The sequence below is a fragment of the Pongo pygmaeus genome, chromosome 22 (genome assembly GCF_028885625.2).
Source record: "Pongo pygmaeus isolate AG05252 chromosome 22, NHGRI_mPonPyg2-v2.0_pri, whole genome shotgun sequence".
NCBI classification, from domain to species: Eukaryota; Metazoa; Chordata; class Mammalia; order Primates; family Hominidae; genus Pongo; species Pongo pygmaeus.
In genome coordinates this window covers 38,613,604-38,638,884 of record NC_072395.2, presented here as the reverse complement: position 1 = coordinate 38,638,884, position 25,281 = coordinate 38,613,604, and the positions used below count along the sequence as shown (strand labels likewise).

At 40.6% G+C, this 25,281-nt stretch overlaps 1 protein-coding gene across 6 annotated transcripts in view; it reads left to right on the top strand.

Moving 5' to 3' along the window:
* The window catches only part of APP (amyloid beta precursor protein), a 283,222-nt gene that overhangs the window by 236,168 nt on the left and 21,773 nt on the right, over window positions 1–25,281 (top strand). For 3 of the 6 annotated variants that reach the window (XM_054468708.2, XM_054468710.2, XM_054468706.2), the window contains 2 exons: window positions 14,958–15,179; window positions 21,880–21,933. In XM_054468708.2, the coding sequence (XP_054324683.2) occupies window positions 14,958–15,179; window positions 21,880–21,933 (276 nt within the window). The remainder of the gene's footprint in view (window positions 1–14,957; window positions 15,180–21,879; window positions 21,934–25,281) is intronic. The other 3 variants (XM_054468709.2, XM_054468711.2, XM_054468707.2) reach the window with 1 other exon arrangement.

Here is a 25,281-nt window from a genome sequence, read left to right as displayed (position 1 = left end):
TGACTTTTGAGGTACATTAATTACCTGTTACTGAAGTTGAACATGCTTTAATATTGTATGTTTAGAAAAGGTAGTTACATTTTTAAATCTGATTGTGTAAGAAGAAAAGAGTAGAAATGTTTGGGGCCAAATCAATAATTATTTAGTATATCATAATTTGAGATGAAATGTGTTTTTTTCTTTTTTAGTTTCAAGTTGAAACATTTTAAGAGCAGATAAGGAAAGGCTAACTGTGCTGAGATGAAAATAACATTTTTAAAGTAACTTTCTTAAAGAAAATACATTTCTAGAATTTTGTGTAAATTTTCAACAAAGCCTCAGAAGCCTGGATGAGGTCTTGTGCCAAGACTGGAAAGTGTGGGGATTAGAAAAAGTTTGGAGAGATTGTTGTGAGATCCTCCCATATGAGGCCTGAAGCTGTACATCCATGGAAAGCAGTTACCCCAGGCGGGAAAACAGGTTATCCATTCTCGAGTGAGTGGCCGGGTGGGAAATATTCCATCATGTCAAATGGATCGTACTTTCCAGCACCAAGATCTGTGGTTCTCTAGGTGAATAAAGATGACACCCCCTTCACTTCACTTCACCATTGTCTGCATGGAGTAACGTATCTAAAATCAAATTAGCAAAAAGGTTGGGTCTACTTTACTTTTCATCTCCTACACTATTTTCTTCTTTGTTCTCAGCAGGAAAAAATGAAGTTGCATTTTATTATTATCTCATAGATTCTTATTCTAAAATGATTTGATTTAAGACCCATTGCACTTTATTTGGATAAAAAATGTTTCACTCTCTAGTTCTTAACAATAACACCAGCCTGATTTTATTATGTTAAGCACTGCAATTAGACAATACGAAGAATTTTCAGCAAGGACATGTTATTTTATCATGGGTGGAACTGTTCATTGTCTAGCAGAATTTGTTACCAGATAAATCCCTTTTGGGGAATCTAACGTAGATGTTTTTTTCAAAGCACCTGTGGAGTTCTGCTAGTATTGGGAACATTTCCATTTTCATTCTGATGCTTCCCTGTGGGCTGTTTCAGCATAGAAGTGAGCTCTCTGGGTCCATGTTTCCAGTGGCTCCACTCAATATCCTGAAAGATTGCAACTCAACATGTGTAAATAGAACCTTTCTTCCCGATATTTGCTCTTTTCATAGATTAAACTCAGGTCAAGAATTAGAAGTTTATCCTCCACCCCAATAGCATCTCGCCCTATCCCAAATACCGCCACCAAAATGCCCACTGTTTTTCCTTGGGCCACTTCCTGAAATATCTTTCTGGCTGTATCACTCTTGTGTGCATCCTTATCGGCTATGCTCTTGGCCATTTTTTACTGCTGACTTGACTGGTTAGTCTTTTATAATCTCCAGGCTTCTCCTCCATCCTTTTTTTTACAGTTTACCTGTTCATGAAGCGCAGGTCACTTGACCCATAGAATTCCCATAGGCTGGGATTTTGCTAATTGTATACTCATGGTATAGGTCAGTGTATTCCTCTGCCCTCTGTATCCCACAAACTGAAAGCCCGTTGGCTAAACTGCTTCCCTTTTCACTTCCCTTGTACCCCAGCAGCCAGAAGAGTCACAGATCCTGGGCAGCTTGTCCTCTGTGCCTTGGTACATGCACTTGTATCTGCTAGGACAATGATCTCTCTCCCTTGGGCCCCACTGTAATATCACTAGTCATATCCCTAAAGCCCAGGCTTGTTTCTTTGTCATTCTGTCTGTATCCCTACCATAACACTTGTAATTATTTTTATGCCTATCTTTTCTTCTGAACCATGAGCCCTTCAAGTGAAAAGAAATTGATGAAGTTATTTCTAGCACTCCCCTGGAAAAAGGAAGGAAGGCAGGGAGGGAGGGGCTCACTAGTTTATGATAAAGTGGTTTGATTTTCTTGGTTGCAGATTATTTCTTTTAAAGTGACTCTTTTCAGCTTCTCTCACTCCTGTGCATCGTGAATGCTCTCCTGAAGAGAGACACTTTACATTCATTTCCAAGCCCCCTGTGTGAAGTGCTTTCTGTTGCCAGGCTTGGTTTCCCCACACGTTGTTAAAGAAGTTAAAGAAGCATGTGAATAAGCTAAAGCAGAAGAGAAAGAACCATTGCTATATCTAGAATTGTTCACCAGAAAGCAAGTTTTGTGTTAAAGAAAACACGAGTAGGCCGTAGGCCACTGAGCAGAAGTGCTTACAGGGTTTGTGTGCTTTTTTAAATCTGCATAAATAAACATTTCAAATGAGCTATCATATATACAAGGATGATGTGCTGTCTGTGGGAAAAGGACCCAATCCTGTGTTGTGATTTTACATATATATATATAATTTGTGCTAATCTTACACACTTGCCTGATCCCCTTATAATTATCTGCATAAGTCTTTTTAGGCTCTTTGAATGAAATTAACTATGTATGAATGTTGAAAATCATCCTTTCTACCATGAGCGCATCAGACTTGCTAACCAATTCTTTGCATCCTTTGAAGTATAAAATTCCATCAATTCAGCACGTATCAACATGAATCAATTAGAATGCACTTTCTTCACAGCATTGCGGAGTTTTTGCTGGCTGCCGGGAGGGGCTCTGTTTCCCATTTCATTCATTTGCTTTGGCCCGCCCCAGGATCTCTCTCATCCCGGTCAGATAGACTTCTCTCATGAGCTTGAGAGAGGGGGCTGGTCACACAGGACAGCTTTAGGGACATGACTCACTGAAACTACAAAATGAGTGCTGCTCTTAGAGTTGTACCCACAGCCTGCACAGCTGTTATGGTAATGCTGTGGGCATGTCTTGCTAAGGCCCATTCTCCTCCCTCCCTTGTCCTGTTGGAAGGTTCAGGTTGGAGCTGAAATTCAGTCCAGCACGCAGCTGGACAAGCCATGTTTCCTGTATCTGACTCGCTCCCCAGAGAAAGCATCATGTGGACAAGTAAGGGCTTGGCTTTATCAGAAGCAAAGGAGAGGTTTACATCTCTTCTTGCTCTCTCTTAATGGGTTCAGAGCTCCAGTAGAGAAAATGGGACGCTGTGAATTGATCTCCAGAAAACCCCAAAACCAGCACTGAAGGCTCCAGGAGATTATGCCTTCAGATTGTATACAGGCACCAGAATGACTTTTGCCTTTATAAAAATGCGCGCAAGAGCATGAAAACTAATATTTGAGGAATTTTTTTTTTTCTCAACTGTACTTTCTGGTCCTCACTGAAAGCATTAGCAGTTTTAAAAAATGAAATGTGATACTGTTATAGACATAGCAAACCTCACGTTTCATTTTTTCCAATTCATTCTATATCTAAGAACTTAACTTACTTAGAAGGAGAAACAAACTGTACCCAGAAAAAGGAATGAAACTGGAGAATTCTTCCTCATGATTCCTCTGTGTCCTCAAGCCTAATTATCCTCATTCCAAGGAATCTCCATGTGCCTCAATAACTTCGAAAAATTTACTCTCGTTAAGCACAGTCATAAAAATTACGTAGTAAAGTGATAAGGAACAGACGAAATAATGCTGTAAGAATAAAACCATTAAAAAAAAAAACACTACTCTTGATTATTTCTGCTGTTAGAATTGTAAATGAATTCTTATTCCTTTTTTCTACATTTTTGGCACTAAATTTATGTTACTCTTATGATTAGTAAAAACTGATTTTTTTTTTTTTAATAAAAGAGGACTCACAGTGAAGTCATAACATATGCTGCAGAGGTTAGGCTCTTCAAGTCAGATTTGAAGAGAGAATTTCACGTAACAATCACCTTGAAATGTCTTCAGGTCAGCCCTCAAAGCACACATCTCTCAACCAGCCAGGCAGCCAGTTTTTCCTCTAGCATGTGAAGAGATAGCTGTTTCTTGGCTTAAAGACCATATGAAATAATTGACTTATGTTTAAAAGATGAGGCATCAGGCTGGGCTCAGTGGCTCATGCCTCTAATCCCAGCACTTTGGGAGGCCGAGGCGGGTGGATCACAAGGTCAGAAGATCGAGACCATCCCGGCCAACATGGTGAAACCCTGTCTCTACTAAAAATACAAAAATTAGCCGGGCGTGGTGATGCGCGCCTGTAGTCCCAGCTACTCAGGAGGTTGAGGCAGGAGAATTGCTTGAACCCAGGAGGCCGAGGTTGCCATGAGCCGAGATTACGCCTCTGCAGTCCAACCTGGCGACAGAGCAAGACTCTGTCTCCAGTTTTAAAAAAAAAAAAAAAAAAGGCATCAAAATTACATTCACTTCTATTTTTATTTTTGTTTGTAGAAGACATGCAGTTTGTATCACATTAATGGGCATATGATGTAATTTCACTATAAATCGAACCAGAGGAAAACATCCAAATATGTATAAATTAAAGCTGACAGTGCCTACAGTACTAAACTTTTTGTTTTAGTATAATTGGAGACTTACAGAAAAGTTCTAAAAATATGTTAAAAATTTTTTATAGGAAGTTGCAGACATAGTGGCCCGTTACACCTAAATACTTCACTGTACGTTTCCTCAAAACAAGAAGATATGTGTGTGTGTGTTTGTGTGTGTGTTGTAATCTTAACACAGTATCTTTCAGAGATTATTTCTATAGTATATAAACTTGGTTTTCTGTTTGTTTTGAGATAGAGTCTCGCTCTGTCACCCAGGTTGGAGTGCAGTGGCACAATCTCGGCTCACTGCAAGCTCCGCCTTCCAGGTTCACACCATTCTCCTGCCTCAGCCTCCTGAGTAGCTGGGACTACAGGCGCCTGCCACCACGCCCGGCTAATTTTTGTATTTTTACTAGAGATGGGATTTCACCTTGTTAGCCAGGATGGTGTCGATCTCCTGTCCTTGTGATCCGCCCACCTCAGCCTCCCAAAATGCTGGGATTACAGGCGTGAGCCACCGCGCCTGGCCATAAACTTGTTTTTTAGTCTCTACTTTAAGTTCCTGACAACCCAGGCAGGACCAAGACTCCCTAATGTAGTTGGAAATCAGATCAGCACATTGGCACAAGTTCTACAGGTAAATGGGAAAAAGGAGCCCCACAATCTGCTTTTAGATGCCAGGGAGCCTGGCTGGTCTTTATCTTGATTACTGACTGATGCCACTGGTAGGTCTAAGTTCTTTGATCTATGATGTTTGAAAGCCAAAAGGAAATGTGTCTTAAATGAAAAGGGACTTCTTCTGTACCCTCAGTCTAAGCCAGACAAGTGATATTTCAGGAAAATGTCCCTAGCAATAAGGAATATTTTCACAAATGATGTGAAGCTTTGTTTGTGTCCCTTCCAGGGACAGTTTGTTACCATAAGGGGACAAAGCATGCTTCATTTAAACTTGTGTGGCCAGGAAACTGTTATTTTTAAACAAAAATAAACCCAGATTTAGACATGTAGTCTGAGTTTTAACTCTGGGAGATTTTCAAGATTGATAGTGTAGCTAAAAATAACTGACCTAATTTTCTGGAGGTCAAGATAAAAACTGGATTTGTGGTACAGCATTTACTTTGTGATAGTATGTGTATAAATTCTTCCCCAAGTTGGAAAATGTGGCCGCGTCATACAGAGCTCTATCTCTCTTGACCATTGAAGTGCCTAGGTCACTACACTACATCGTGAATGCAAATGGATATTTGGGTTGGTTGAGTCAGCAGAATAAATATACTGTTCAAACCTTTAAATAGCTCAACATCAAAAGGAGTCTAAATTATTTTAAATCTGACTTAGAGTTGGTGAAACCTTCTGGCCATTCATGTAGCCATCGTATTCATCCTGAGAAAGGGAAACCTAAAGACTCGGGAGAGTGTTCTGGGAGGAAAGTGCTATTGAGAATGGGCTGTCCAAACAGAGTGACAGGCAGGCCTCACTTGGCTAGAAGAGGGAGCTTTTCAGCCCTGCTCCACCATCAGGAATCTCCATGACTTTGGACTACTGCTTTAATCTCTTTTACCTTGGCTTCTTTATATGAAAGAAAAAAAAAGATACCGTCGAATTCATTCTTTTTCAAACCTATCAAAATTTGAAATGTATGATAAAGAGGGTGCTTGTGATGATAGATGGGTTTACGCTTCCTTTTTTTTTTTTTTTTTTTTTTTGAGACGCAGTCTCGCTCTGTCGCCCAGGCTGGCTGGAGTGCAGTGGTGCAATCTCGGCTCACTGCAAGCTCCGCCTCCCGAGTTCACGCCATTCTCCCGCCTCAGCCTCCCGAGTAGCTGGGACTACAGGCCCCTGCCACCACACCCGGCTAATTTTTTTTGTATTTTTAGTAGAGACGGGGTTTCACCATGTTAGCCAGGATGGTCTCGATCTCCTGACCTCGTGATCCACCCGCCTCGGCCTCCCAAAGTGCTGGGATTGCAGGCGTGATACGCTTCTTTAATATTAGTTTCTAATCCAAGTTATATAGCCATGTCCTCTATAAAATGGAACTTTTCATGGAACAGTGAGAAGGTTGCATTAGGAATTGGGATACTTGGGTTCAGATTTCAGTTCTGCCACTTGCTAGTTTTAAGTATACTTCTTAGGATGGATGTGAGTTTGTTCAACTATCAATGGGAGTAGTGATCCCACTAAGGAAGATTATTGTGGTTATCAAGTCAGCAGATGGGTATGAAAAGGCCATGAGGGCAGTTCTCATGGTTATGAAGGTGTCATAACTGGCACAGTCCCATCACAGTATGGCTTTGGCATCGCAGATGGCTGTAGCATACATGCTAATCAAAACATCCCTACCGTCATTAAAGATCTCATGCTGCTCCACCAACCTACAAGTCCATGCTTCTTTAGTATATTTACTCACTAGTGAAGGCCCGTCTGCTAAGTGTCTTCAGTAAGGGAGAGCTGCTCTTTTCTGGGAAACCCAGCAATGAAGTTTGTCCTGTGATGCCCTCTACACTTACTGACCTGTTTCCTGAGAACTTCCTGTAACAAATGGTCCAGGGAAGAAGGAAGTCTGTGACCAGTCTTTCCTTTCCTGTGGCTTTCTGGTTCAGAAATGTGACCCTGATGATAAGAAACTTCAAGGCATGACTCTGGTGTTTTGGCAATATTCCCCTGGCAGTATTGTTTCTTGGCCCAGACTCATCTCATGCCTTGCTTTGTTTGCTTTGTTTTTGAGAATTGTTTTTTTGTTTGTTTGTTTGTTTTTGGTTTTGGTGTGTGAGACAGCCTCGCTCTGTTGCCCAGGATGGTGTGCAGTCGGCACAATCTTGGCCCACTGCAGCCTCCACCTCCTGGGTTCAAGCAATTCTCCTGCCTCAGCCTCCTGAATAATGGGGATTATAGGCACACACCACCATGCCTGGCTAATTTTTGTATTTTTTTAGTAGAGACGGGGTTTCACCATGTTGGCCAGGCTGGTCTTGAACTCCTGACCTCAAGTGATCCACCCACCTCGGCCTCCCAAAGTGCTGGGATTACAGGCGTGAGCCACCACACCCAGCCATTATGCTTGTTTTTCTTTCATGAAGGGATAACCGAGGCTGTTGTATAGTGGTGTCTTGTATAGTGGATAACCACAGCTCGTGGCTGTGGTCAGCGTGGTGGAGGGTAGGTCTTCTCAGATGGTAACATGCATGAGAGTCACCTGGGGATCACATTAACATGCACATTCTGATTCCCTGGATCTGGGTGGGACCTGAGGTTCTGCATGTCTAACAAACTCCCAGAGAACACCCATGTAGCAAGAGTATAGACAAAAGGATTCAAAGTGAAGGGACTGCAAGAACCATGGAACCAGCCTCCCACGATTTTGCGGATGACGAATCCAAACCTTGGGGAGTTTCAGAGGCCATGGGGAGATGAAGTATAATAAACAACATAGCGGTTCTATGTTGAGCCAAGAATCAGACATGCACAGAACTGCAGATTGGAAAATTAAATCTGATCTCATAGTCCTGGTGTGGGCAAAATGCCTAGCTAGAGTGGGTGATCACTGATTTATAGTGGGGCTTCTTGGTAGGGAAAATTAGTCCATCCCATTTACAGATACTTCCAATGCAGCTGTGTCAGGGGAGAGAGAAGAACGGACATGGAAGAGAGTGTGGAAGTATGATCTTCAGTCCTTTCAGGCAGGCACATAAGTGAATTTTTATTTAAAAGATAAGAATTGGTCATATGCGCATCTCCTGTTAGATAAGATTAAAAACAAATTTCCATTTTGTGGAGAAGCTACAGATAAATATTTTTCCATGGGATCCAAAAGAATCAAAAAGGAAGAAAAATAGTAATAGCAGTGGAGGTTCGATCCTAGACAGAAGAAAATCCAGCAAGCCGAGGGACTTCATATTCTCACTGGTATCCAAATCAGAGCTTTTTTTTTTTTTTTTTTTCTTTGTTTACTTTAAGTTCTGGGATACATGTGCTGAGCATGCAGCTTTGTTACATAGGTATACATGTGCCTTGGTGGTTTGCTGCACCCATCAACCTGTCATCTAGGTTTTAAGCTCCGCATGCATTAGCTATTTGTCCTAATGCCCTCTCTCCCCTTTCACCCCACCCCCAGACAGGCCCTGGTGTGTGATGTTCCCCTCCCTGTGTCCATGTGTTCTCATGGTTCAGCTCCCACTTATGAGTGAGAACATGAGTGTTTGGTTTTCTGTTCCTGTGTTAGTTTGCTGAGGATGATGGTTTTCAGCTTCACCCATGTCCCTGCAAAGGACATGAACTCATCCTTTTTATGGCTGCACAGTATTCCATGGTGTATATGTGCCACATTTTCTTTATCCAGTCTATCGCTGATGGACATTTTGGTTGGTTCTAAGTCTTTGCTATTGTAAATAGTGCTACAGTAAACATGTGTGCATGTGTCTTTACAGTAGAATGATTTATAATCCTTTGGGTATATTCCCAGTAATGGGATTGCTGGGTCAAATGGTATTTCTAGTTCTATATCCTTGCAGAATCTCCTCACCGTCTTCCACAAGGGTTGAACTAGTTTACAGTCCCACCAACAGTGTAAAAGCGTGCCTATTTCTCCACATCCTCGCCAGCATCTGTTGTTGCCAGACTTTTGAATGATCACCATTCCAACTGGTGTGAGATGGTATCTCATTGTGGTTTTGATTGGCATTTCTCTAATGACCAGTGATGATGAGCTTTTTTTTTCATATGTTTGTTGGCCACATACATGTCTTGTTTTGAGAAGTGTCTGTTCATATCCTTTGCCCACTTTTTGATGGGGTTGTTTTTCTTTTTTTTCTGGTAAATTTGTTTAAGTTCCTTGTAGATTCTGGATATTAGACCTTTGTCAGATGAATAGATTCAGATCAGAGTTTTAACAGCCAAACTTTACAGGGAAAAGGCTGAGTGGCACCTCCTTTATATGAAGAAAATGTTCTTCTCTAACCCACATGTGTTCAGTGTATGGAAGAAGCTGTTCAGTAATTATAACTGATTGATAACTGATTGATTTAATGCCTATAAATTTTGATGCCTATAACTGATTGATTTAATGCCTATAAATTTTATTTTCTTTAAACCTAAGATGTGACCATTAAATTTTTAGAAGACATTTGGCTAGTGGATTAATAATTAAAAGAATATTGGATGAATTCATCTGCTTCCTATTCAGCAGTTCTTTTATTTATAAGGCTATTTTTCTCAAAATGAATGATCATAAATGTCTAAAAAAAAACAAAATATTTAGCTATTTGAAGATGCAATTATTATCTTTTGATGTTGTTTTCTTTAAAGTATTTATAATGATAGCTAAGTGGTAGGGCTTCTTCCCTCTGTTACTCTAAGTATGCCTCCCATACATCCTCAAAGCATTTTTTTTTTTTTTTTTTTTTTTGGAGACAGAGTCTTACTCGGTTGCCTAGGCTGGAGTGCAGTGGCATGATCTCAGCTCACTGCAACCTCCACCTCCCAGGTTTAAGCAATTCTCTTGCCTTAGCCTCCCAAGTAGCTGGGATTACAGGCGTCCGCCACCATGCACGGCTAATTTTTGTATTTTTAGTAGAGACGGAGTTTCACCAAGTTAGCCAGGCTGCTCTTGAACTCCTGACCTCGTGAGCCACCACAGCCAGCCACCTCAAAGCATTTTTAAAAGAGCAAGGTGATGGGGTTCATTGGGTGTTTGGTATTTGAAATTAAATACCTCTGTTATTGATTAAGCCATATTTTAAATATTATCATCACTAAACTCAGTTAAATATTTCCACTGTTAAAAGCAAGGCTCAAATGCTTGGATATTATAGAAGATATTTGACTTCAAAGATAACTGCTACAATTTTGGGTCATAACAAATAGCTTTTAGAGGGGGAAAAATAAGTCTTGGGAGGAAAATAAGCAAAGTCTCTTAGTTTAATATAGCGGTTGGCAAATGTAGATGCTTAAAAGCTCTGAAAATCCCCATTGCAGGCCATCAGAGCATTGTAATTAAGTGTTAAATTAATTCAGATAAAAGGATAATCCATCAGGGCTACTAATGTAGTGGAAGTGTGGTTTCGGTGTGATTAGTCTCACCATGGAAGTCAAAGAAAGTCCCGCTCAGAATGAACAATGAAAGAATCATATTTGTCTCTGGGTATTTTGTCATAGGCTCAATTGCCCAGTGCCAGTGTGTAAGCCACTGGTAAAATCCTGAGCCCTTAGTCATGTCTACGGGTAGCTGGCTGCCTTAGACATTTTATGGTGATGAAATTGAATTCTACTTCTGATAATGGTAATCCATCATGTCTACCTCTTTTTTTCTCTTAAAACTACACTGACGGCCAGACGCAGTGGCTCCCGCCTCATCTCAGCATTTCGGGAGGCCAAGGCAGGCAGATCGCCTGAGGTCAGGAGTTTGAGACCAGCCTGGCCAACGTGGAGAAACTCTGTCTCTACTAAAAACATAAAAACTATCCGGTCATGGTAGTGTGTGCCTGTAATCACAGCTACTCGGGGGACTGAGGCAGGAGAATCGCTTGAACCCAGGAGGCAGAGGTTCATTGTTCTAAATGACATAGCCAGGAGTGGTTATTTCTAAATTTTCTGTGTTGAATTAAGATAGGAATGTGGATTTCTTCCTATTTTGAACAACAACCAAAAAAAAAGAAGGCTAAGTGTGTTTCACTCTGCTAAAAATGTAACTTTTTTTGAATCTGTCATTCTTTTACTTACATTTTCTGAAAATGAACATAATAAACCGGGAAAATTAACCACCATGGGGCTCAGCATGCTGGTGGCCATTTGGAGGAACTTTTCTACCAAAAGTGTAACAGAGAAAAGAGAAAAGGGTACTACAGTGTACCTCAGCCTCAAATGCCCTGGCTGTTCTGTGACGTACAAGTGTAAGATTTCTCACTGTGATCTTTTGCTCCTCTGCCTTTTTACTGCCAAGGGCTAAGATGGGCACAGGGCCCTTTCCAGCTGCCCCTGCCTGAGAAATGCCTATTTGGTGACCAAAAGCAATAACCATTCCATAGGACTAAGGGTGATTAAGTGCGCTTACAAATCCACAAGAGTGGAAGAGACTGCTAAAGATATTGGAACAGACATGCTTAATAATGCCTAATTTCTACAGCTACTTTTGTGATAATACGAGAGGCTGAAATAGATAGGGGCTGAACATGGGAAGGCTGGTGTTATGAAACCCAGGACTTGGATTTCAGCACTGGTGTTACTGGCCACTGGGTCTTGAAGAGATTGGTTCCTTTCTCCCAGCCTCAGTCTCCTTGTCCCATCAGATTAATAATGCCTGCCTTGGGAGAGGAGAGTCATACAGGAGAGGGCATTTGAGCTGGGCTCTAAAGAGTTCAAATAACGTAGATGAGCAGAGATGGGCTTCCGAGATAGCAGGAATAGAGAACAAAAGTGTCAGAATGGGTATACATGGTCTTTTGTGGGAATACCCCAAGCTATTTAGCCTGAGAGAGAGGTGTGGTGTAGACAGCTAGGAGCTGTGAGTTCCATGGCTAGAAATATGGGGTGGGCCCAGACCACAGGGGGCCTTCAGCATCTGGCAAAGGAGTTGGAATTAATTCAGTAGAAAATGAAGACCCACTGAAACAACCAGCAGGGGGACCATTGTCTCAGTCGGTTTGTGCTGTTGTAATGATACCAGAGACTGGGTAATTTATAAACAATAGAAATACTACAGTTCTGGAGGCTGAGAGGCCCAGGATCAAGCCGGGCGCAGTGGCTCACGCCTGTAATCCCAGCACTTTGGGAAGCCTAGGCGGGCGGATCACGAGGTCAGGAGATGGAGACCATCCTGGCTAACACGGTGAAACCCCCCGTCTCTACTAAAAATACAAAAAATTAGCTGGGCGTGGTGGCGGGCGCCTGTAGTCCCAGCTACTCAGGAGGCTGAGGCAGGAGAATGGCGTGAACCCGGGAGGCGGAGCTTGCAGTGAGCAGAGATTGCGCCACTGCACTCCAGCCTGGGCGACAGAGCGAGACTCCATCTAAAAAAAATAAATAAACAAATAAAAGGCACCTTGTGGCTGCATCCTCCAGAGGCAGCAAAAACTGTGTTCTCACATGGCAGATGCACAAAAAGGGGCCTATACTGGTTTCCTCTAGCCCTTTTAGAAGGCAGTAGTCCATTCGGGGGCAGGGGGTGGAACTCTCATGACTTTGCTTTCCAGAAGACCCCATCTCTCACTACTACCACAGTGGAGATTTAAGTTTCAACACATGACTTTGGGGGACATTCAGACCATAGCAAGCAGTGAGGAGACTATCGTAATTATCCAGGTGAAGAGTAATCATATTCCTAGGGGCGGTGAGGGTAGTGTGGAAAAGCAAGCAGGAGATGGCTGAGAGAATTCAGAAATAGAATGCAAAAGGATTTGTCAGTAGTGTGAGTACTGGACACGAAGAAATACAGGGAGTCCTGGATGGCTCTGAAGGATTCAAACCTGTGACTGGGAGGGAGAATGGTTCTGCCATGATGAGAAAACAGGAAAGGCGGAAGGGAAAGCCAGGGACCTTGAGTACAGTTGTGTACCTACCAAGTGGGTGGATCAGGAGGGAGCCCTAAGTTGGTATCTCCAGCAAACTGTTGGAAATAATACAAATTTGAGTGGGAGGGAGAAGTCAAAGCTGGGGAAATACACTTCAGATTCACCCAAAGGTAGGAGATCTTTAGAGTTTTAAGAGTCGATGGGATTTCCAAAGGGGAGAATTGTAGAAAGAGATGGAAAGAGATACAAGAAGAAAATGACAGGGATGAAGAGAGGAGAAAAAAAGAGTAAGAAGAGTTATTCAGAGATGTCACAGGGAAGAAGATAAGTACTGTGCATGCGAAAAAGTGAGAACATTTCCAAATAACGGACAGGGTAAGTGATAGTAAATACCACAGACCCAAGAACAGCGTAGCCCCTGGGGGGTGCAAGAGCTTTCTCGCTGGCAAAGGTTATGTCCTGTCAAGATGAATGTGTATGCACCAATAATTATTAGTATTCCAGAATATCCTCTTTTTAGCATAGTAAGTGCTTAACAGTCACAAGCAAAAGATTTATATAAAAGAAATGCTCATTTAATTTATTTAATCGGACATTGGCTCAGTTATTAGCCGCTACCTATGGCTTTGTAAGACATGAAAAAGTTGGAGGAAATCTAATGAGGGTCTTTTATCTGTAAGGGAAAGGTCATCATGGGTATCAAGTATTGAATTTCAGAAACGGTGCCACAGTGAATAGGGGTATATTATAACTCAGATTAGACTTCAAACGGACTGATTTGCTTGGGACTTCATCATTTAAAATCTCTTGCAATAAAACTGACTACATGAAAAGATTAATCACAAGCTTTAATGCTATTCCATCAAATTATTTTAATGGGTATACTTGAACAGAATTTTAATTTTTCAGATACATTTTTTGTCAATAGAAAAGAGAATCTGAAAGATGATTGTAAAATGTTACGAATCAAATTTAAATCCTGATCTTATTTTCATTTTCTCTAGCAATATAACTAACCAGTGATGTGTCTGAAATATATACTACAGCAAACTCTTGACACAGATATGATTGGAAAATGAGACATTTTGGTTAATCAAATATTATTGTTAATAGTGCAATGCTATCTGTCGGTCTCTAATTTGTAAAAATCAGAGAAAAACATGGTGAATCTTTGGTAACATAAGAGAAGACTCACAAATCCTGATATCCTGGGGTCAGTTTTTAAAGCAGTAATTACACATGATACAAGATTATATTCTAAGCTTTTTTTCCAGTAAAAAAAGATAAGTCAATGATGTTCCATGAAGTTGATTCTTGCTTAATCAATTTTTAAAGTGGGAAGGTAGGTGGCACTGACAGCATTCTTTGGAAAGGGAAGCAACAGAGGAGAAAGGCAGGATATTTGGTGTCTGCTCACACTGGGAAATACCGGGAGCCAGGGGTGGTTAAGTCCAGAGAAGGCTGGATGTCTGTCTGCAGGGCTACATCTGGAAGGGCAAGGGAATGGTTTCCTTGTTGCCTCAGAGCATAGGTCATGCAGCACAAGAGGAGCATTTAGGAAATGCAGATTTTTTTCAAGGCAAAACAGTGAAAACTATTCAAGAAGGTAGCAAACTACTGGCCCTTTAATGCTTTTCTTATCCTTGCAAGTGTGCAAGGCAAGACAGGAGATTCTCTGTTGTCTTTCAGCTTGAATGAGACTGTGCCTCGCTTACTGCCGCCACACCAAAGCCTGGTGTTTATTCCTGTGCGATCATTGTATACTAGGGACGTCTAACTGTGTCAGGAGGAAATGGCAACTGAGCTCCTGTGGCCTTTCACCTCTAGGGGTGCCACGCTGCAGCACACTGGCCGGCTACCATGCTTCTGACTGCAGTCCTGCCAGCAGCTCTTATGAGCTGTGACTTTGCATAAGTAGCTTGAATGCCATGTGCCTCAGTTTTCACATCTGTAAAAGGGAGATGATAATGGTACCCATGCCATGGCTCTAAACGCGATCATGCATGTGAAAGCAGTTGAAGTCTTGCCTGGCAGAAGTAAATGGTGGCTGCTGCTACTGCTGTTGAGATTGTTGTTACTCACCAAAGAGATGGTTTTGTTTGGTTTAGATGAGCTGCTTCAGAAAGAGCAAAACTATTCAGATGACGTCTTGGCCAACATGATTAGTGAACCAAGGATCAGTTACGGAAACGATGCCCTCATGCCATCTTTGACCGAAACGAAAACCACCGTGGAGCTTCTTCCTGTGAATGGAGAGTTCAGCCTGGACGATCTCCAGCCGTGGCATTCTTTTGGGGCTGACTCTGTGCCAGCCAACACAGAAAACGAAGGTAAGAGTCCCCTGAGCCAGCAAGGGCACTCTGGGAGGTATATATACACATACATAAGTGTGTGCGAGAGAGAGAGAGAGTTGTCTTTTGTATGTTCTTGAGGGGTGAATTTTTTTTGATGTAGTAATAAATATTTTCATTTCAATTTTACTTTAAAAAGTAAATATTAGGAGTTACTATGTCATTAAATAATATTATATCTGTGTAAATTATTCTTTATATTTTTTATGCTGCAAAGCAAGTAAACTGCCAATTGTTGGAAAAGACAACAACTCCATTGTATAGGTGGCAAAACAGAATGGTAATGATTTACATAACATTTGCAAGTAAAGAGCCTCTTGTTTCCCACATGTCCAGGTTTGCATTCTAGGGAATATTATCCTTCGAGTGGACACTCCTGGACAAAGGTGAGCCACACTGTATTACTGAAGAGGCAGTTCTTCACAAGGAAAATGTGTGGCAATAACATTTTTCTAATTTTTATTTTCCCGTTCCTCCTCTTAATATAAAATGATAAATTGTATAGCAATAAAAGTGGATACATAAAGAGCATGTACTTGTATGTCATATATTATGTTTATGACTTTTTCAAATGAGGAAATGGAGGCACTAGGAGACTAAGTTCTTAACGGATGACTTTTGGTAGAAATTTTTTAGAAATGTTTTTTAACTGTAAGGTATATTGTTCCCTCTGGAATGGAAGCACAAAATTCAACTTGTGTTTATGACATAATGACCTAGAATGCCACCTTTCAAAAAAGCAGACAGATAGTGAAATAAGGAAAAATTACAATTTACCAACAGAGAGGAGTTTTGAGGGCCTGCAGAGATGCAGATTTGACAGGCACCAAAGTCTTCACTGGCTACTTATTCGTACAGGAAATTTCAGATTGAATTAAATTTGAAAGGCAAAGATAGAGAACTACCTATAAATAAAATTTAATTTTGCTTAAGACTTAATTTGTGTTTAGAAAATTAAATTTAAGGCAGCGGCCAAAATTAAGGAGCACATTGCTCTAAATGTTTTTTCCTTTGGTATCTCAGAGAAGTAAGATTCTTCTCTATCAACAAATTTGAGCAGTAGATGGCATCCTTTTTCACAGGGATTTCTTAGCAGAAACACCTGTTCAGGCAAGAATATCTTTCAGCTTCTTTTATCTTTTTTCTACATGTTCAGAAGTATACAATTACACACAAACACCTTGATTTCTAGATACAAATAACATGTTTTTTAAGAACATAACAGCACTTTACCTGATTTTCTTTATCAAAGCAGCAAATGTTGATGGAGATTTCATATTTATAATATACCTTATAGGCCAGGCACCGTGGTTCATGCCTGTAATCCCAGGACTTTGGGAGGCTGAGGTGGGGCGGATCACAAGGTCAGGAGATGGAGACCATCCTGGCTAATACGGTGAAACCCTGTCTGTACTAAAAATACAAAAAAAAGTTAGCCGGGCTTGGTGGCGGGCACCTGGAGTCCCAGCTACTCGGGATGCTGAGGCAGGAGAATGGCATGAACCCAGGAGGCGGAGCTTGCAGTGAGCCGAGATCACGCCACTGCACTCCAGCCTGGGTGACAGAGCGAGACTTTAAATTTAAAAAATAAATAAATAAAAAATAATAAAAAGTAAAAAATATATATAATATACCTTATAACATGCAATCAGTACACTCCTCAGACTGAATCTAAATATAATATTAGATCTTAAGTATACTGGACAAGTTTTTTCTAATGAACCATTGCAGAAAATATATAGACTGTTTTCGCAATGTGAATCATCACCCCAAATTTGTTTCCTTAATTTGAAAAAGGGCACCTTATAGTAATAGCAGATACAAACAGCATGTTACTGACAATGTAAAAATAATTAAAACTTTACCATTTATGGAAATAATCACATAGAAGAAAACAATTTTAGGGACAGTTCATTACCAAAGACCTGGACAACTGCCCTATTAAATGTATTGACTGCGGATTGTTTTGTTTCTTTACAGGTAGATACATTTTGGTCATTGAAGGTCCTCTTCATTCAGTCTCTAATGAGAATTTTTAGTGAAAAATGTCCGATCTCATTTTGTAAATTGAATGCACACTAAATTTGCTCTTTTACTAACAGCATACCTTGTAGCATCAGCCTTAGGAGAAAATCTGCGTGCACACGTGTGAATGTACACACACACACATACACTGAAACCCTTGGGTATTGCAAGATGTCCATTTGAGCAAAGACCTTGATTAAGTACTTCTGGATACTTGACAAACATGCAGCTATTACATTGCCTAGGTCTCATGAAAAGAGCTGATATTCTTGTTGGATGATTCCGTTTGAACAGTAAAATCTGGTATAACAATATTGGGAGGCAATAGAACTTGCAGTGTCAGAGTCTTGAGTTGCGATACTCTTCATTATCAGTCCCAACACTGATATATATTGATTATAGCAAACAATTTGAAAAGCCACTTAAGCAATTAATTTTTTTTTTTTTTTTTTTTTTTTTTTGAGACGGAGCCTCGCTCTGTCGCCCAGGCTGGCTGGAGTGCAGTGGTGTGATCTCGGCTCACTGCAAGCTCCGCCTCCCAGGTTCATGCCATTTTCCTGCTTCAGCCTCCCGAGTAGCTGGGACTACAGGTGCCCGCCGCCACGCCCGGCTAATTTTTTGTATTTTTACTAGAGATACGGTTTCACCATGTTAGCCAGGATGGTCTCGATCTCCTAACCTCGTGATCCACCCGCCTCAGCCTCCCAAAGTGCTGGGATTACAGGCATGAGCCACGGCGCCCAGCCACAACTGGTTTTTAAATAAAATAGATGGCCATCATCTCATAGGATATTAAATACTACCCCACACCCCTGAACCCCTGAATGATACAGACCCGAGTTTAAATTCCAGCTCTGCTATGCGCTTATGAGCAAGTTACTTAGCCTCTCCGGCTGCTTCCTCGTCTGTAAGATAAGGTTGACAATAATTCCTAACTCAGAGGTATAGTATGAGCATTAAATAAGAAGGCATAAAAAAGCTCTCAGCAAAATTCCTGGAACGTAGTAAATGTCAGTGGAACCTTTTTTTTTTTTTCATGGAGCCAGGATCTTATTAGAGAGACTTTATCCGCCTATCTCAAGATGAATCACCGTATGGCCTGAACAATGTATCCTTAAAATAATGAATATAATAAGCCATATAATGAGATACAGTCCTAAAGCCCTCTCTCTTCTCACACCGTCTCCCACCTCTCCCCAGAAACTTGTTAGTCTTTCTTTTTACAGACATGTGTGCACACACACACATACACACAACTACTGAAAATATCTAAAATTCTCAAAGGATTTCCTTTTGTTCTTCATGCAGTCCTCATTATCATAGTTTCAAATGCGTACCAAAAATTTGTTGTTTTTCTCAAGAACAATCAGTGAAATCCAGAGGAGGGTCTGATGCCCATTTTTTAAATTTACATTGAAGAAAATAAGCATATCATAGTTTTCCAATGTGCTGCGATTTGCCTTAAGAAATTTTTATTCTTTGGTTTTCACATCCACAAAACCTAAATGAATGGCTAGGCTGAAATGAAGCTGTTGTTACAGAATTGTGCTCACAGATCGTGAAGTGATCTGGCTGGAAGCATTAGCGTTAATGACATTTGTGTTTGTTCTGCTTTTTCCTGACTGCCTGAGAAGGGCAGCCACAAAGAGCAGCATAGCATGCAGTGACCGCCAGGAAGTCTTTGTGGCCAACAGTCTGCCTCTTTGTAGATAATACCTAGATATAATATGTAGATAAAATAATATAATATTTTTAAAGAGACACAGCAGGTTTTATAAGACTGTATGGATGTATTTGCAAAATGTGAAGCTGCCTTCTAGTATATTTTTAACTAGCTTTATAGAGGCAATGAGGAAGCCAATTTAAATGTTGAAATTTAGATTAAATAAATATTTCATTAAACTTACAAACCAGTTCTTGTCAGGCCTCTTATCTATATGTAAAACTGGTGTACTGCTGATTCCTCATTACCTTTGGCCTGGTAGAGAGTTTGTACAAGGCAGCATGGTTAATAGTTTAGGTTTATTACAAAGAACACCAGAAGTAACAAACTCAAAAATCCCAGAGGTCTGACCATTCTGTTTCTCTCCTCTTACAGCAAAGGATTTGATTCAAAGCTACTGAGAGCAAGAGAATAACTCATTTCTGTTTACATTTTATTTTAACTCTATTAAAAGTTGAAGATAAGATAATGTATTTCTTGTTTTTAAATTACTAAACAGCCAATGTAAGATGTTTTTTAGCACTTTATTGATGAAGTTACTGTCTGGTTAAGTAAAGGTCCATTGGAAAAATTGGAAAGTATTTGCAATGGATTGGAAAATAACACACTGCTTTGTTTTGTTGGTGTGTATTCTTTTTTTTTGGCAATGACATCATAATTGCCTCTTTAAAAAGAACTGTTTTTTAACGTCTGCTCCCTGAGCTACTTATTTTTTGAGCATTAATTTATACTAAATCAGCTTCAATCTTTTAAAGCAGATTACGGTTTATGTCACTGAAACTAGTTTTGTTTAATCTTCCTAAAAAATAGGAAAGGTTTTATTGTTTTTAAATAATACATGCCTATTAAAAAAAAAATGAAGAAGAGCGAGGAGAGGCAGAGAAACTTACAGGACTATATCATTTGTAAGTTTCTTTCACATAAGTATACACATTTGAACCCTGGAAAAACCATTTACTTTGTGACACAACTGAAGTTCAGAAAGAATGTGATTGGCCCCAGATCACAGCGAAAGTAAGTGGTGACATTAGCAGTGGCCCGTGGGACTACCAGCTCCTCAGCCGGCATTTAAACCACACGTACACTGAACTTACTGCCCCCTGAGTTGCATATACATTTTCTAATAATGTAACTATTGATGTATGTGCTCACCACCACTTCAAGGTACATGTTTGCCCTCGTGCATGTGGTTTGTTGTGTTCTTAACTGCAGTTGAAGCACTGTTTGGGTCCCTCGTCATCAGGAAATTCTCACAAAGTACAATGACCTTTCAACTAACTGCATTTTACAAGGAGTAATACAGTTACTCATTACAGGTTGTTGCAAATAGGAAAAAAAAATGAAGTATAGAAAAACCAAACTTCATTGTCGAAATGTATTTGGGAGTTGCAGAAGGAAGTGAACTATGTCTTCCTCTAATGCACTAGTGAAATACTAGAGAATAGTCATTCTCGCATCAGTAGTTACTATGGAATATTTAATCATAGGATATTTAATCAGTGCAGTTCTGTAGTATTTGGTAGTGTCTCAAACAGGCTTTAAAGGTTATTTGTTCCTCACCCTAATTAGAAGATGCAGATGTTAACATTTCTGTTTCCATATGGAGAAACAGCCACAGAAGTGGGCGCTTGCCCAAGGCCACAGACATTGTAAATGTTGGGCCCAGGCCTGGGATTAGATGCCTCACCCTCCTTTTGACTTCACCATGCTGCCAGTCTCTACATGAGAAAGGACCAAATTTTTATTTCATCCAGATGTCCTAGTGCTCCCGGAAATATTTTCTTGTATTTTGGAGACTTGGCTTACTGCCACTTTTTTTCTCCCTCACTGTTTTATTAACACGTGGCATCCAAAATCGATTTGGACTGAGAATCCCACCTTTGAATGCCTGGCCTGTGCACATTAGTAAGCTGGATGATTTTGCTGAAATTGTTAGAAGCCATTTCATCGAGCACACCATGTCTCCTTCAGCACCTGTGCTCACTTTGTCTTACCTTTTTCGCTTTACACTTGCCACCTTACCAAAGGGGCTTCCCTCTGTACCTCCACTCCATGGCTTCATTTACCCTATGACCATTTATTAATCCTAAAAACTTCACTTTTGTCCCCATTCCTTGTTTCTTCAAACGCCAGTGTAAAACAAGGTTTAAGTATTTTCTGAGCATCAGAAGTGCTTTGAAAAGGTGAGACGATGGTGAGGAATATCATGCTGTCCACACTGCTTTCTCTGGGTCGGACCCAGAACACATACAAAGGGAAAATTGTGAACAATGGCAAATATAAAATGAAATATCCTCATTTCACACGTTTCAACTGTATGTCATCTGTCAAATGGAAACCAGCCTTTTTGAAAAAGTGAGAAAAAGACTGCGGTTTCCCTCTTCTGCCCTCATACTAAGGACAAATTTAATTCACTCACTAAATGGCAGATTATGTGGTAAAACTTTGCTCTCCTGATAAATTATATTTGCACTTCCCCTGGAAATTTAACAGAGTCCTTTTGTAGTTAATTAACTGTAAAATAAGATAAGATTGGGCAGTTGTTAAAGGAAGTATCTTTAAGGTTTTCTGCTAGGCTGGGAGTATTTTATTTCTAATCAAAAGCCAAGAAACTATCTCTAAACTAGCTCAGAGGGAAATCCACCCTCCCCACCCCTCTTCTTTGATGTTGCTGCGTATCCTGGTGAGGGCTTTTATTAGAAAACTAAGGAGCAGGACTGGCACATCAATAGCAATAAGCCATTTAAAGTGGTGCCCCTCCTGGTCCTCGATGCTCGGGATTAACTCACTGTGGTTCCTTTCTGGCTGCTCCTTTTTTGTAACTTGTTTATTGCATATGCTTTTTTCCCTGCTCGACTATGTTCGGGAGCCACGACTTACCATCTTGATTTGTCTTGTTTGCTTTCTGTGTCCCTTGCTTCCTGTACCCAGTTGAGCCTGTTGATGCCCGTCCTGCTGCCGACCGGGGACTGACCACTCGACCAGGTATCAGAACTGCTTGACTTCTGCCTCTCCGCATCTTGTGCCTATGCTCGAGCAGACGTTGTCTCCTGTCTGCATTTTAAGCCTCTCTCAATTGTACTTACTGCAGAGTAGAATCTGAAGTGACCTTAGAAACCAAACTTTTAAAAATTCCCCTTGACTATTTATTACTTACTCTTCATTTCCCAAGTTCCGAGTGAAGTGATTTTTTTGTTTCTGAGCTTTCCTTTTGAAACCTAAAAGAGAACCCTTCCAAATCTGGGGGTTTTTTTTTTCTTTTCTTTTTTCTTTAAAACAAACAAAACAAGACAAAACAAAAACAGAGACGATTATATAGAGCCTGTCCTTAAAAACAGAAGCCCAGACAGATGTAGACTCTCGGGTGATGACTTGGATACCAGTGTGAACATCTCTTCTTTCTTGTTTGGTGCCCAGATGGGTCATTTTCTAACTGAACTGGACGCAAACTTCAGTCATTTACTGAAGTAGACATGATTTCCTGAAAATACCAGAATTGGTTTCTCTCCAGAGCCCGAAATACATCTTCTCTTTTGTGGGTTGTATGTACTTATTCTCAATGAGTGGCTAAAGTAACACAACAGATGTGGATGCATAATTTTGCACATAAGCCCTTTTTTTATGTATTACTTAAAAATCCCATTAACACTGAAATAGACACTTCTTTTTTTACAGTTTCACAAACATTAAGAAGAAACACATTTTTATTTTATGAATAATGTCATAGCACAGGAGAAGCATATATGTGCCTGGTGTCTACTCTATGAACAACCTCACCCAACTGATAGTAGCCAACGCTTTCAGTGAATCAAAAAGAGGAAGAAAGTTATTGAATTGACAAATCTGTATATTCCAGGGAGATTTTAATCCCAAATAACACATACTTTTCCATATTTATTTTCTTCTTTATCCTCATAATGTCCCCAGGCGATAGTCAAAGAACAGGGAATTAACTTTCTTTGAAGATATTAATACACAGAGGTCAACCTTTGCTGCCTGGTTCAGATACAGTCAGCAGCAGAGCCGGGAGACCCACCCCGTCCCTCACACTTCCACCACAGCCTCGACCCATGACTGCCTCCAAGCATGGTCACTGATGAAGACTCAGAGTCTGCCTGTGGCATCTTCATGCCTTTATGCTGTGATTAACAGTGGCAGCAGAGACAGTAGCGTGACACGTCTTGACAGCTGGTCTCGTTGATTTTATGAATTTCTGTCTGTAGGCTTTTAAGGGGAACTTAAATTATAGTGAGTCAGAGACAGTTTCAGTTCTTCTAATGTCCTCCTTATTGTCAGTGTCATGTAAGGGAATCTCAAGGAGCCAGGAGTTGACGTTCCTGTTCTGCTCAGCCAGCTTGTAAGGCCTCGGGCTGAGGGTCAGTTCAGTTCTAATTGCAACCACAGCCAGCCCAGGTTGGTCATTTGCCTTGGGACTTTTTTTCATGGTGCTTCTCTTTAAAAGACCTGCTTTTCATGTACAAGCATAAAATGTAACTTAGCATTCATTCGACTCATTCAATTTTATCAATTTTCTACATTGGGCCAGCGGAGCCTATATGTTACTATTGAAACATCCAGAACAGGTGACACTACCAGTCAATTTTTTTTTTTTTAATTGTTTTTTGTTTTTTTGAGATGGAGTCTCGCCGTGTCCCCCAGGCTGGAGTGGAATGGCGCGATCTCAACTCACTGCAACCTCTGCCTCGGGGGTTCAAGCAATTCTTGTGCCCCGGCCTCTCAAGTAGCTGGGACTACAGACGTGCACCACCATGCCCAGCTAATTTTTTTGTATTTTCAGTAGAGACGGGATTTCACCATGTTGGCCAGGCTGGTCTCGAACTACTGACCTCAGGTGATCCACCCACCTCGGCATCCCAAAGTGCTGGGATTACAGGCATGAGCCACCATGCCCGGCCTATTCTTTTTAAAAAAAATTTTTTTTAATCTAAATCTAACATAAAAAGGACACCTCCAAACATTGTCAAACAAAAACAATGTGTTTTAAAGGAAGAGCTAGAGAATAGTTAATGGTATTACACAGGTGAGAGAAAACCATCCAAAACCTTTCTCATAACAATAAGAATATTATGTCACTTGGGGATTTCACAAAGATCAATGCACTAAATTCTTTCTAGGATTGAAAGAAATTAAATGGTAGGGTCCCTGTTCTCAGGAGCTTGAGGTATAATAGAAGGAATTTTGCATATTTGGAAACACGAGATGGAATTTGGAAGACAAAGAAATACAAAGCAACATTAAGTGCCGACAAGAATGTTCTGTGATGTGAGCAGATGGAATACTAACCCAGGGGTGTGTTAAGTAGAGAACTTACTAGAGACGGGCTTCCAGAGAGGTTATGAAACATTTGAGGCACCTGGATTGGCAAAGAAGAAGGGAACAATTCTATTCAGAGGAGAGGGTAGCCTAAGCCAAGCTTCCTTTCATACACAGCGTTGGCTTGGGTTGCCCAGTAAGATGGCTAAAGTTGAGAAAGAATGCTCAGATATGAAGTGAGGAAGATCCTAGTTAAGGTTTGTCTATGAATAGCAGTATTTGCTGCACATGTGTGCTGTTTATGTGTTTGTAGTAAGTTTGTCAAACATTTGGGCTAATTTCCCCCTGTGTTTTGTAGCATAGTTTTGGTTCTTGTTCACATTTTAGAGGCCACACACTTGAGTCTAATGTGCCGAATTATATCTTTAGCCTTTCCAAACTTAGAAAGCCTTCCCAAGATTCAAGTGCCGTTCAAGTGATAGCATTGTTTTTGAATAATCACTATTGTCCTCAGAAACAAGTTAAAAAAAGGTTTTTGTTTTCCCCCCGCCCAGTGCTTTATAATCATGACTGAGGAAAATGGCTTCTCCTTAACTCTCATATCTAAAAAAACAGAATATGGTAACTTCCAGCATGCAATGTCAAGTAGGGACCACCGTAATAACAGTGGTGATTTGGGGGCATAGTTGCCATTATAGCTCCTCCTCCTGGCTTACTTCCAAAGAAAAAATAGACTCTGAAGGACTAATTATACAGTTTGACCAGAATAAAAAGGAAAAACACATTAGCGAGTTCTTCACATAGGGTAGAAAGCTGCCCTTTCTGTTATAATTCATCACCACCCTTCTCCAGTCCAAATAAAGGGAAACCAGACCCTTGACCCCTTAGCCATGCAAGAGGTGTCATGAAGGACATACCTCCCTTAGCCCCCACAGGAACAATAGGCTCTGTCTACTCATCATGACTTACAGGAAGAGAGAGCTGGAGTCACCAAGGCTTAGGGTGAAATCAGCACAACTCAAGAAAGACCTCTAAGTAAGCCTGTAAACCAAGGTCCCT